A 14474-nucleotide genomic window follows, 5' to 3' on the forward strand; every position below is an offset into this window, starting at 1 on the left:
CAGCGATTTCAGGCACAACGATCTCAGGTGAACAAGCTGCGTAAATAGTTAGGAGGAGAGTCGCTTCCAAGGGGGAAGGGGGAAGAAAAGCCCAATATTTGTACATAAAACATATAAAGAGAAATTTAAACAAAAAGAGTGACCTGGCGGTTGATTGGTCAGAGGCAAGAGTCGTGGCCGCGGCTGGCCGGTGGTTGGCGCGGTGCAGTGTGGGAGCGAGGGTTGGCCGTTGGGCGTCCGCTGCGTGTCTCGCGGACTCAGACCGCTGCGACCTGGCGCCGGCGCGCGCGGACCCACGAAGCCAGCGGGCGAGGGAGCTGAGGGCGCGCGGCCGCTCGCGGACCCACCGGGCGAGGGAGCTGAGGGCGCGCGCGGCCGCTCGCGGACCCACCGGGCGAGGGAGCTGAGGGCGCGCGCGGCCGCTCGCGGACCGACCGGCCGAGGGAGCTGAGGGCGCGCGCGGCCGCTCGCGGACCGACCGAGCGGGCGGAGCGAGGGAGCTGTGGGCGCGCGGCCGCTGGCGGCGGGACAACAACAGGCGAGTGAACGGACGCTGGGCAAACGGTGTGGCCGTCGGCTCCACTTGGCGCCCGGGGCCCCGCAAGCACAAGCGGGAAGGGGGTTGAAGGAAAAAAAGAGGGAGGGAGACCCGCTCGCAACTTTTCGAATTAATCTGACGCTCGGAGAAGCGAAAGAAAAGGGGAATCGCGGGAAGCGGAAAAAAAGCCTCCCCCCCCCACCCCGAATCGGATCGGCGCCACATATACACACACACACACACACAATGTCCGGCGAAAGGAACAGGCGCTCGCTGGCTTTCCGAACCGGGGGAGCGGGAGCGGCGGCCGTCGCCGCCGCCAACGCAGTGAAGATCGAACCCGATCTCGACACCCACAACAACACAGAGGCCTCCAATGGGGCCTTGGCCCGGAGTAGTCCGAGTAAGCCGGCTGCTCTCCTTGCGGTGGACGGCGGAGACGGAGCCAAGGTGGAGGCCGCTCAGGATCAGGAGGAGGACTGGGTGGAGACGGTGGTGGTGGACGATGTGTACCCGGAGCAAGAAGAAGTATCGGTGCGAGTGGTGGACGGCGGCTCCATTAGCAGCAACGAATCGGAGGAGGATGCGGCGGCGGCGGCGTCGACCACGGTCGAGGAGGAGACGAACGGACCCAGGAGCGAAGAGCGGGCCGTGACCCCCGGGGATGGAGCCGTAGTCAGAGTCGGACGAGAAGAGGAGGAGGAGGAGGAGGAGGATGAAGAAACAAGCGGTTGCAGCCGGCGAGGAGCCGGCTTAACCCTGTTGGGGAGGCCCCAGTCCTTCTTGCTACCGCAGCAGCGCACTTTCCAGAGGTCGTGGCTGCAGGAGTTCCCGTGGCTTCAGTACGAGCAGGAGACAGGCCTCATGTATTGCTCCTGGTGCCTTCGGGCAAACAGCGGCGTGGGGAGCAGTAATAACCGCAACAAGTTCGTGAAAGGCAGCCGCAATTACAGGAGGACCACGTTACTGCGGCACCACCTCTACGCCGAGCACCGGGAAAACGACCCGGCGGCGGTGGCTGCAGTTGCCTGCATGGAGGTGAGACAACTTAACGATTACCCTGCCAAAAACAGCCTCGGCCTCTTCAGCAAGGGGGAGGGCGTTAAGTAGCCATTGCTGTGACTCCATTTACTTTAGATTTAAGAGCTCGGATTACATTAGTAGCTCCTTAAGCTACGTTAGCTTTCATGGCATGGGGTTATCTTTTTCCGGCCTATTTTGCTAAATCCCATCCCCCCAAACTCCTGACTGCATGTGCACAATAGATTGAATTCTGTTTGGATCTATTGATCGGAACGGAATTTGATCTTGTACCCTGTTTACATGGCACTATGTCACTGGATCAGAACATAGCAGCGAGGGGGAGTTGGGGATCACATTACTAACCAATATACGTTGTTCAGGGAATAGAGAGAAGAGGCACCAATAAAAGGCAAAATGATCTCTTGCGTTCCTGGGTTACAACACTTCTTTAAATTCATTACATTATATTGTTTCGCAAAGCCATAAATAAAGCCTTGTTTGAGAACTTAATTTGATGCAGAATTGCAAACGCTAATTTGAGTTGGTCAGTGTCGATTTGTTTTTAAACTTCGGGCTTTAAAATCCATTCAATTATTGAACCAGAACATGGCATTTTTGTGAAGTCAAACTAATGCAACATCAAAAGAATTAAGATTCAGCATTAAAAAAGTAAAATTATTAAAAGCTAGAAATCTAAACTAAGAAGCCCAGAATATAATTTAGTCAGACTCTGGATAGTCACCTATAAATCCTTCATTGGAATTTTACAAAAATGCTATTTTAAAAGCTTTGCAAATTTTGGGGAATTATAGTTTGCGTCATTACTAAACAGATCCATTTTAATCTACAAGGTAAATTATAGATTTGGTTCTGCAAGCAATCAAAATGTTGTGAATTAAATGTATCAGTTATAACCACCAGTGGTATTGGTTTGAGAACACTTTATTTTAAAGAGAAATCAAGAATTGTAGTGTTTTCAGTGCATTGTCAAGACAGCTATAAAAATCTGGCACACTATTTACAGACCTATTTCAATGACTGCACTAGTTTCATTCTGTCATAGAATTAGAATAACAAGATTATAGGAGTTAATATCTGATGGATATTTTTTAAATCAAGAGTTTCAAATAAATCTGACAGAACACTATATAATTCTTGCTGCCTTTTGTTATATTTTGTACATTAGAGCAGATTAAAAACAAACAAACCAATATTTTAATTGCTAAAAATTTGGATTTAAATACACAGTTAACATGGGTTAAGGCTGTAGGAATAATAATTCCTTGTTTTAGTAACTAACCTAAATTGTGCCAATCAAGAGCACTTGCTAATTGACAAGCTTAAAAGTCAGCATAAAAGTGTGCTAGAATCATTTGTGCTGTCAGTTATATAAACTTTCTTTACAATGCCTCTTGCTGTAATGCCTTCTTTGCAACTACCCTAGGCCACATTTATGGAGAGGGTAATTTGAAAAGCCACAGCTGCCTTGTGAAAGGTATTGTACCAATCCAAAAGAACAGGCTGTCTCAAATTACTGTAATCGCATCTGTCCTAGATGAGTCTACTGTCACTCACTTATGTGCGCATGTTTATTTTTTCCCTTTTCAGTTCTACACCTTTCCTCTTTCTCATGCATGTGAGTTTTTGTAACAACACAGGTGGAAGTTTTGTAGGAGAATTCTTCTGTTAGATGCATTGCAATCAAGATTGAGGCTTTTTCAAGATGACACCAATTGGAATAAAATATAGATAGTTGGGAATATATTTATTTAAAAAATTATAATAGAATCCAGGCATTTAAAGAGCATCTATGACTTCTAGAGATGCTATAGAGTTTTATTTACATGGTTTAATCCATAAGGTTATGTGCTATCACATTAAGTTACTATATTTTAATGCCATTTTTTTTCCCAGTTTAATCCTCTAGAATGTTTTTCACAGAAGATGCACGAATGAGCTGTGATGATATATAATATGTTAGAGCTGATTGAAAGGAATTGTTCCCAGAATTTTCACTAGTCACTTGACCCATTTGGCCAAATATTGATAATAGGATTTTAAAATTTAGCTTAAACTGAGATTTGGAATATTTTAACAAGGGTGCTGAATGTACCTCATGGCTTGGGCTTTTCAATGTAGAATGGAAGAGTGCATTGATGAGATGTATTTGAAACTTCCTTTGAGCTTCAAAGCTGTATGCATTAAATACTTGTAAAAGTACCATCTTGATTACTCATTGATGGTTTATTTTAGGTTGCCTGGCATATTTTGCTTGAGGAAGCTGTGTTCCCGTGAGAGGCCTTTAACTGGATTTTTCAAACAAAGCCCCAGCATTTGTTTTGAAGAATTATTTATTTCCCAGTAGATTTTGTATAACATTACAAGATCATTTAAAAAATATATTTCCTAAATGTATAGCGTTCTGCACTCATTCTAAATGAACATGGCATGACTAAAGTCTTTCAGTTTTCTGTTGCTGAAATTTAACCCTTTCAAAAAGTTTCATTATACTGTGGCATACTATTTAATGGGAACATTAATATCCATATTAAATATCGCCTCTTGAAAACATGAGTGAAGGAGCATCTTTTTCAGCAGAAACATGGTAGTGCATGATTTCAGTATTAAACTAATGCTGTATGCAGACATGACCTTGGCTTAAATTTGCAATTTATAAAGTTTAATGTTGATTAGAATGCTTTTACTATGAGTTTCAAGAATTAATGAATTCACTTGATAGCTTTTATTCTAGTTTTCATTTTTGTCTTCCAAGTATTTTTTATTTTGACTTTACTATTCCCTTCATGGATTTGTGCCATTGTTTCATTTTATATTTTTGCTCCTAGTAAATGGTCACAATTTTACTGTGCAAACTAGTTCAATTTGTCATAAGCTAAATACTTGAGCTATTTTTGAATTCATTTAATACCACTACATAATAACTGAAATGATGGGCATGAATTATTTTTACCAGCATTTGAGTGTTTGGGGACAGTTGGCAGAATTATCAGTCACTTGGAAAAGTGTAGATTGGTTAGAAAAAGCAAGCGTAGATTTGTTCAAGGCAATTTGGGTTTAAGGAACCTGAGATTTTTTTGATGAGATAATGGAGATTGGTGTATATATGGACTTCAAAAAGCATTTGATATGGTATCACATAATAGATGTCAACAAGATTGAAGATCATGAAATAAAAGCTCTGGAGAAAAATATACAGTAGAGTTTCCCTTGAGTCAAAAGTAGGACCACTGCTTTTTCTATATTAATGAACTTGTGTTTGGGTGTACATAGTGCAATTTCCAAGTTTTAAGATGAAAGAAATGGAGCTACAGTGAATTGTTAGGAGAGGAGTGATAGCTTCAAGGTGAAAGGCAGAATGATGGAATGGGTGACAGATGAAATTTAACATTGGGACGTTTTTCAATTTGGTTGGGAGAGAGAGGAGGCAACATAAACTGGAGGACACAATTGTAAAAGGGTATTAGAACAAAGAACTGGATATGCATGCTTGTTTAAAGTGGCAGAGCAAGTTGAGAAAATGATTATAAGGCATATGGAGTGCTGGGCTTTATAAAAGGAAGCATAAAATGTAAAAGGAAGGAAGTCGTAATGAATTTTTATAAAAATGCTAGTTTGGGCACAACTGGAGAATTGTATCCACTTCTGGATGCCACAGTTGAGGAAATGTGTGAAAGCTTTGAAGAGGGTGCAGAAGAGATGTAATGAAATGATTCCAAAGCTCGGGAGTTGGTTTGGCGTGGAACAGAGGAGGTTGTAAGGAGATCTGCTTGGGGTATTTAAAATCTTGAAGGAATGGACAAAGTTTATGGAAACTGTTCCCAGTGGTCAAGAAATAGGAATCATAGAATGAAGATGACTGGCAATGAACCAAAGGTGATATGAGAATTTTATTTTACACAGCTAGTGATTAGTAATGCACTGAAAGATGTATTTATGGAGGCAGATTCAATTATAGTGATCGAAAGGGAGCTCATTGGGTATCTGAAAAGAAAGAAATTGCAGAGCTCTGGGTAGAATACAAGGGAATGGGGCAATCTGAATTGGTCTTGCATGAAGCCAGTATAGACTCAGTGGGCCAAATAGTCGCCTTTCATGTTGGAAGTCTTCTGTGATTCTAGACCAGGCTAACATTGGGATGGGCTGGACTTTTATTTGCTCATAATATTGTACTGTAGTCAATTTGGCTCAAGGTCCTATGATGTAATTTTAGCATCAAGTTTGCAATGCATTGTTTTACTTATTTTGCATAATTGATTATTTCTATTTTAATATAAAAATTAACCAACTCGGATGAAGATTGTAATATTTAACAAGTGGTAAAGCAAGCAGGGCTGTAAAGTCTGATATATGAAATGGATATAAATTGGTTTTTATTGAAGACTTGAGGTACTTGTTCACTGTCAATGATTTGTTCAAGCTCTGAAGAACGAGATTTTAAATGGGTTTTCTGTGTTTTTCATACTTTGTCTCTGAAGACGGGAAGCATTGTTTTTGTGGGAGAATTAGATTAAATGTAATGTTTAAAGATTTTTGTATTAATGGCTTTCAAGTTAAATTAGCATTTAAAAAAAGGCTGTCTGGTGGTTTAATGTTATTAGCTCATAACCACCAGGTCTTAGAACTCCTAAGAGCAAAATTCAGTTTCAGCTTGGATATGGGTCAGATACTTGTTTGTTTGAATTCAAATTGTTGACCGCTTTTAGTCTGTTTCTGTTGGTGCATAACTTAGAATACTTTATGCTTTGGGTTGTAGTTTTAAAGTTGAGACTTGTAGCAGTGATCTGAGATCATCAATGAAAATCGCGTACTTACACAAGCAGTGCTGTATCTAATAGCATGTAGGTATATTTCATGGGGCATTGGCTTTTGCAATTGGTTCTCCAATGTAATTATGATTTTTTTTTGCATCAGGATCTGTAGTGGGAGATCTGAATTACATCATGTATTTCATGAATTGCAGCTGCTGTCCTTATGGTAGAATATTTAAGCCAGGTTTTATGAAACGGGTCAATATTAGGGTATGAATTGGAACAGTTAATGATAATTGCTACATTGTAGGTAATTGAATGATATGGAACTAAATTGCAGAAGTTTAACGTTTTCAACCATGTAATAATTAACCATTTGCAACTAAAATAACGAAATTCTGCCAAATTTTCAACTTAGTTACTGATAGTATTCATGGAAATCCATATAACCTACACATTATGATGCACATCTTGGAAGAACAGAAAGCCATATTTGTTGTATTTCCGATTCTATTGTGAGCAACCTTGAAGTCAATCATTTGTTTCTAGGATTAGGCTATACAAACAAAATTGACCTATCCTTTGTCCACATGTGATCCATGCTGGTAGTATGCATATATTGGGCAGCAATAGAATATATTGGCTGTAGTTACCTCAGTTTAAATAAAGTAACCAGGGGGCAACTATTTAATTTTGAACTGTAATCTTACTTTATCAAATAAGGGCTGGGCAGGAAATAGCAAGGAAAAAATCAAAAGTAAATGCAGCATTTCAGCCAAATTGTGCACTCAAAATGACAATGAATAACTATCTGTAAACTATTGAAATTACTATGGAGACCATGTTGTTCACCAAATGAATTATATAGATTGGAAAAAATATTGACATATAATTGTTACCAACTTTTATTCTCAAATAGCAAAATATAATGCAGGTTCAACAGATTCAAAACGCTGGTGTCTCAGCATGATTAATGTCCTATCAGTTTTGGCACAGTTTAAAAGTTCAGTAAGTTAATTACGAGAATCTGGGAGACAAGAGTCTCCAAAACTGCTTTTATCAACTTTATAAACAGGACTGTTATGGTTGTCGAATTACACCAAAATTATACTTTCAAATTGCTACAATTGTGATTTCTCTTGCTAAAGAATTGGAGAGACCAGCTGGTCCCATCTTAAATTACTTCTTTTGATCACATTTTCCTTGTATAAGGTTCCATTGGAGACTTGATGTTACAAATTCAAGGTTCTCTGACTAATAATTCTGTTCCTGGAAGCATTTAAAATATAAAGGGTCACTTATTATATTCTAGACAAAACAGCAGAATATAAGCAATTCATTTTAGATCAGAGTACCAGATTCTGTAGCCTTGAGCACATTATCAGAAGTATGGACTATGTGCAGTGATATGTTAATTATAATGCTCCACATTTGGCTTTGATTGTGATCTCTCCCATTTTCCACTGTTTACATTTGGTTAATGAGCCAGGCACTGGTTGCAAGTTTTTTTTGTACCTGAAGTTTGGGAATCTATAATAAATTTTATTTCATTTTATACAGCTGAACAACTTTGTTTCAGTAACTCATTCTTCAACATGCAGTATGAATATGGAAATAGATGCTTGAAAGCTACCTGTTAACTAATTTTTTCAGATTGTAACAAGAGGGGGCATCATGTACTATTGGACTACTATATTCTGGACACAGACTTCCAGGTTTTGAACAATGAAACAAACATGATGCTCTTACAATTTGGTGTTATGCCCTTAGTTTAAAAGAAATAGAAAGCGGGTGGTTTATGCTAGGAAAGCCTCTTTAATTAGAGCTGAACATCTGCTTGGTGCTGTTATGTTAGCAGTATAATGGTGCACTTCTACACAGGCCTCTTTCTGATTTTCATTTGTATAAATAAGAGTTGGATAGTCCTAAAGCAAGTAAGTAGAAGAATGCTTTAATCCAAGAATACAGTATTCCTATAGCTTATTTTCAAAATAACTGCAAAGCTACATTTAAAGAAAACCTAGGCTTGTCTCCTCCCTCCAGTACTTTAATGTATTTTTGCTTTAATTCAGATCATGGTATTTGGTGGTTTGAGATCTGCAATTGACAAATATGTGTGTGTAGCTTAAAATACCAGCAAGTTTATCAAAATGTAACTGAAACTTGGACCTGTGTTTTCTTTGTTTCATTTGGATATGGATTCCCCATTTCATTTACGGCATTTAACCTTTGAAACATAAATGTAAAAATTATGGATTAACTTGATAAATTTATCTGCTTGAAGCTGCATCTTTTCCATTTTGGGAAACCAGTATACTTAAAGAATTAGTATCCATTGTTCATAATTCACTCTGCTATTGAAATCCAAAAATACATATTTTGGAATTTTGATGCTTTGCTAAATAAAATTTGTCTAAAGAACATGCCTTTCTAAATTATATTTGGATTTATGTGATTGTTCAGCCATGCTCTTATGTGCCCATGTATCATAGAGTTCAGTAGAATTAAGAGGAGAAAATAATTGTTTAGTATTTAGGGCAAGGTAATATTTATCCATTCATTTATAGAAATAACTGGCAAGAACCACAGCTATAATTTTCACTAACATATACAGTGGCATGCAAAAGTTTGGGCACCCCTGGTCAAAATTTCTGTTACTGTGAATAGCTAAGGGAGTAAAAGATGACCCAATTTCCAAAAGGCATAAAGTTAAAGATGACACATTTCTTTAATATTTTAAGCAAGATTACTTTTTTTATTTCCATCTTTTACAGTTTCAAAATACCAAAAAAGAAAAAGGGCCCGAAGCAAAATTTTGGGCACCCTGCATGGTCAGTACTTAGTAACACCCCCTTTGGCAAGTATCACAGCTTGTAAACACTTTCTGTAGCCAGCTAAGAGTCGTTCAATTCTTGTTTGGGGGAATTTTCCCCCATTCTTCCTTGCAAAAGGCTTCTAGTTCTGAGATTCTTGGGCCGTCTTGCATGCACTGCTCTTTTGAGGTCTACCTACAGATTTTCGATGATGTTTAGGTCGGGGGACTGTGAGAGCCATGGCAAAACCTTCAGCTTATGCCTCTTGAGATAGTCCACTGTGGATTTTGAGGTGTGTTTAGGATCGTTATCCTGTTGTAGAAGCCATCCTCTTTTCATCTTCAGCTTTTTTTTTACAGACGGTGTGATGTTTGCTTCCAGAATTTGCTGGTATTTAAATGAATTCATTCTTCCCTCTACCAGTGAAATGTTCCCCGTGCCACTGGCTGCAACACAAGCCCAAAGGATGATCGATTCACCCCCGTGCTTAACAGTTGGAGAGGTGTTCTTTTCATGAAATTTTGCACCCTTTTTTCTCCAAACTTTCCTGTGTCCTCACCATAAAATCCAGTGTCAGAAGTTTGCAAAGGAACATCTAAACAAGCCTAATGCATTTTAGAAACAAGTCTTGTGGACTGATGAAGTTAAAATAGAACTTTTTGGCTGCAATGAGCAAAGGTATGTTTGGAGAAAAAAGGGTGCAGAATTTCATGAAAAGAACACCTCTCCAACTGTTAAGCATCGTGGTGGATTGATCATGCTTTGGGCTTGTGTTGCAGCCAGTGGCACAGGGAACATTTCACTGGTAAATTAAATTAAATACCAGCAAATTCTGGAAGCAAACATCACACTGTCTGTAAACAAGCTGAAGATGAAAAGAGGATAGCTTTTACAGCAGGATAACGATCCTAAACACACCTCAAAATCCACAATGGACTACCTCAAGAGGCACAAGCTGAAGGTTTTGCCATAGCCCTCACAGTCCCCTTACCTAAACGTTATTGAAAATCTGTGGATAGACCTCAAAAGAGCAGTGCATACAAGATGGCCCAAGAATCTCTCAGAACTAGAAGCTTTTTGCAAGGAAGAATGGGCGAAAATCCCCCAAACAAGAATTGAAAGACTCTTAGCTGGCTGTGGAAAGCGTTTACAAGCTGTGATACTTACCAAAGGCCGTGTTACTAAGTACTGACCATGCAGGGTGCCCAAACTTTTGCTTCGGGCCCTTTTTTGTTATTTTGAAACTGTAAAAGATGGAAATAAAAAAAAGTAATCTTGCTTAAAATATTAAAGAAATGTGTCATCTTTAACATTATGCCTTTTGGAAATCGGGTCATCTTTTACTCCCTTAGCTATTCACAGTAACAGAAATTTTGACCAAGGGTGCCCAAACTTTTGCATGCCACTGTATATCATAATTCAAAATCCAAATTATTGCAGACTGGAAAGGTATCTGTAAGTGACTTCTCAAATAATAAGTATAGTACATTTCATATCTTTTAAAATTTAAACAAATCAAATAAATATGATTAAATATTTCAGTTGACAGTGTGAAATGTTAACTTTATTTGCCTCTGCACTGATGCTCCCTGCCTTGCCGAACACTTCCAACATTTTCTGTTTTTACTTGTTTACCACTATCAACAACATCTTGCTTTGACTTTTGAATGAAAATTTGCCTTTGCCTAAGAATATGAGCAACAATTGATACCTCTGCATTAAAAGCTACATCAAATCCTTGATTATAAAAGGAAAAATGAACCTCTTATTTCATCCTTGCTTTATTGATTGTTGGCCAGATGTTCTTGGCTTGGCCTTTGCTCCTTGCCCTGGCACCCACTGGTTGGACTTGGCTTTCATTTGCTGGCAAAGATAATTGAGCTGACCCACCTACCCCAAGAGACATCCTGCAAGGTGGATTGGGCTCTGGGCAGCCCCTGGAATGCCCTACCATACTTTCAAGCACTTGCTGTTCTCAAAGGGTTTTGAAATGTTTTTGTTTCAATGATTTGTTATTTTAAGAACTATTGAGTTAATTTAATTTATTAAAATTTTCATGCTTTAAAAACACATTAAAGTAATAATTAAAGAGATTAAAGTAAAATCTTGGTAAATTCACTATGCAGCCCATTTAAAATTTATACAAATTTTGTGCATTTTCTTATAGTTGCCAGTATGCAGGGTTTTTTTTTGCAATTTCTTGATATTTTGAAGAAATAACTTTAAACTGTCTTCTCTTGATGCAAAAGAAGCTAAGCCAATATTATGGGGGAAACCCCTGTTACTTCAGTTCAAATGCAGTATTCCTGATTTTTGATATTATATTCACAATATTTTTTTAGGAGGGAATTTCTTTTTGTATTGGTTTATTATTGTTACTTGTACAGAGGTATGGTGAAAAACTTGTCTTGCATACCGATCGTACAGGTCAATTCATTACACAGTGCAGTTATATTGATTTAGTACAGAGTCCATTGATGTAGTACAGGTAAAAACAATAACAGTACAGTACAGAGTAAAGTGTCACAGCTACAGAGAAAGTGCAGTGCAATGCAATAAGGTGCAAGGTCACAACAAGGTAGATCGTGAGGTCATAGTCCATCTCATTGTATAAGGGAACCATTCAATAGTCTTATCACAGTGGGGTAGAAGCTGTCCTTATGGCTCCAGTATCTTCTACCCGATGGAGGAGGAGAGAAGAGAGAATGTCCCAGGTGGGAGGGGTCTTTGATTATGCTGGCTGCTTCAGCAAGACAACGAGAGGTAAAGACAGAGTCCAAGGAGGGGAGGCTGGTGTCTGTGATGCGCTGGGCCGTGTCCACAACACTCTGCAGTTTCTCGTGGTCCTGGGCAGAGCAGTTACCATACCAAGCCGTGATACATCCAGATAGGATGCTTTCTATGGTGCATCGTTAAAAGTTGGTGAGAGTCAAAGGGGACAAACCAAATTTCTTTAGCCTCCTGAGGAAGTAGAGGCACTGGTGAGCTTTCTTGGCCATGGCATCTATGTGATTTGACCAGGATAGGCTGTTGGTGATGTTCACTTCCAGGAACTTGAAGCTCTCAACCCTCTCGACCTCAGCACCATTGATATAGACAGGTGCATGTACACTGCCCCCTTTCCTGAAGTCAATGACCAGCTCTTTTGTTTTGTTGACATGACACCATTCCACTAAATTCTCTACCTCCTTCCTGTACTCCAACTCATCGCTGTTTGAGATATGGCCTACAACGGTGGTATCATCTGCAAACCTGTAGATGAAGTTAGAGCAGAATCTGGTCATACGGTCATGAGTGTATAGGGAGTAGAATAGAGGGCTGAGGACGCAGCCTTGTGTGGCACCAGTGTTGAGAATAATTGTGCCGGAGGCATTGCTGCCTATCCTCACTGATTGCGGTCTGTTTGTTAGAAAGTCAAGGATCCAGTTACAGAGGGAAGTGTTGAGTCCTAGGTCTCGGAGTTTGGTGACAAGCTTGCTTGGGATTATTGTATTGAAGGCAGAGCTGTAGTCAATAAACAATAGTCTAACGTAGGTGTCTTTACTGTCCAGATGCTCCAGAGCTGAGTGTAGGGCCAGGGAGATGGCATCCGCTGTAGACCTGTTTCGGTGATAGGCGAATTGCGGTGGGTCAAGATCCTCTGGGAGGCTGGAGTTGATGCGTGCCATGACCAACCTCTCAAAGCACTTCATGGTGGTGGATGTCGGAGCCACTGGTTGGTGGTCATTGAGGCATGTTACCTTGCTTTTCTTCGGTACCGGGATGTTAGTGGTCTTTTTAAAACAGATGGGAACCTGAGATTGAAGCAGGGAGAAGTTAAATATGTCCGCAAATACTACTGCCAGCACGGCCAGGGACGCCATCTGGGCTAGGTGCTTTCCTCATGTTTGCTCTCCAGAAACTGATCTTACGTCCTCAATTGTGATCACAGGTTCAGCTGCATTGGCGGCTGTTGGGATGAATGGTGACAATCCACTTCCCTTCTGTTCAAAACGTGCATAGAATGCGTTAAGTTCATCAGGAAGGGATGCGCTGCTGTTCACTGTGGAGCCCTTCTTCATCTTGTAGCCTGTTATGGCATGTAAGCCCTGCCATAACTGACGGCTGGTCAGGGACTCTATTTTGAGTCGGTATTGCCTCTTGGCATCCCTGATAACTTTCCGAAGGTCATACCTCGATTTCTTGTACAGATCAGGATCACTAGATTTATGTGCAGCAGTCCTCTCCTTCAGTAGGGAGTGGATGTCTCGGTTCATCCATGGTTTCCTGTTTGGGAACACCCGTATTGTCTTCTTTGGTACACATGTTGAGACAATGTTGAGAATTATACGAAGATTGTTTTTTTTTGTTTTCTCCCCCTCTTTGATGTTCACTAAGAAATGTGCTGGTTGAGATGTGTGGCGAAATCACAAGGGCAAATATTATTAATCCACAAAGTTAGTTATAAATTGAGATGGTGTTTGGATTTGTCCATTGACTTGTTGCTGAGTAAAGTTGGCCAGATGCTTAAGAGTATAAGTACTGTCTGTTGCAGTTAATCATCCATGTATTTTGCCTTTCTCCTGGAACAGAAAAGTTTGTTGACGAACATCTTGAATTGAGTAGTTTAAAACATGGAAATAACTGTCAGATGTGAATGTTTCTGTGAAGATATAGACCATGTTAAAAACTAAGCAAAATATTGCTTCAGTGCTCTTAGCTATTGAAAGGACTTATGCCCATTCCCCCAGCACTGACTCCAGTCATATTGTGTTAATCTTAACATTTTACTGGTCTGGAAATGCTACCACTGGGATTTCTGTAGAATTTTCATAATGTATTCTTTTGAATAATTAAATAATCCAATGGTATTACATTTTGTACTTCTGTTTTCAGCTAATGTGCAGATGAAGAGGGTTTTAAGCTGCATAGTGCCAGGATGAAGTATTAACAGTAACATGTTGGTGGAAGTAATTTTGAGGTGATAAATTAAGAGGATTATGTAAACTTGAAAACACTTGAGATTAAAGCTTATTTGTTTAAGAATAGATTTTGTTCATATTGGTAATATGTTGTTAAATGTACTCTGATAATATTGATGTGGACACTGTTATGTGACCAAGGTGAGTGGATACTTTTAATACATTTTCTCATATTTTCTGTAGTAGTGTGATAATCATAGCTCTGTGAAGCTCAAAAATACACATTAGATGTATAAATTGGACAGATATATTGTTTTTTCAATTGTTTTTTCTTTTGGATACAGTGCCATTATGGGGTGTGTATGTGTACATAACATTGCCAATGTTGGAAGATACCTTGACTTTCCACAATCACACTATTTTTGAGTGG

The 14474-nt window shown here is 39.7% G+C and overlaps 1 protein-coding gene across 1 annotated transcript in view; it reads left to right on the forward strand.

The window, feature by feature from the left end:
• The first annotated feature begins 230 nt into the window (after positions 1-230).
• zbtb10 (zinc finger and BTB domain containing 10) overlaps positions 231-14474 on the forward strand; it is a 63275-nt gene continuing 49031 nt past the window's right edge. Inside the window, exon 1 of the mRNA XM_052022940.1 lies at positions 231-1576. Within this exon, the coding sequence (XP_051878900.1) occupies positions 785-1576 (792 nt within the window). The 5' untranslated portion in view covers positions 231-784. The remainder of the gene's footprint in view (positions 1577-14474) is intronic.

The sequence above is a fragment of the Pristis pectinata genome, chromosome 9 (genome assembly GCF_009764475.1).
Source record: "Pristis pectinata isolate sPriPec2 chromosome 9, sPriPec2.1.pri, whole genome shotgun sequence".
In the NCBI taxonomy this organism is placed as follows: domain Eukaryota; kingdom Metazoa; phylum Chordata; class Chondrichthyes; order Rhinopristiformes; family Pristidae; genus Pristis; species Pristis pectinata.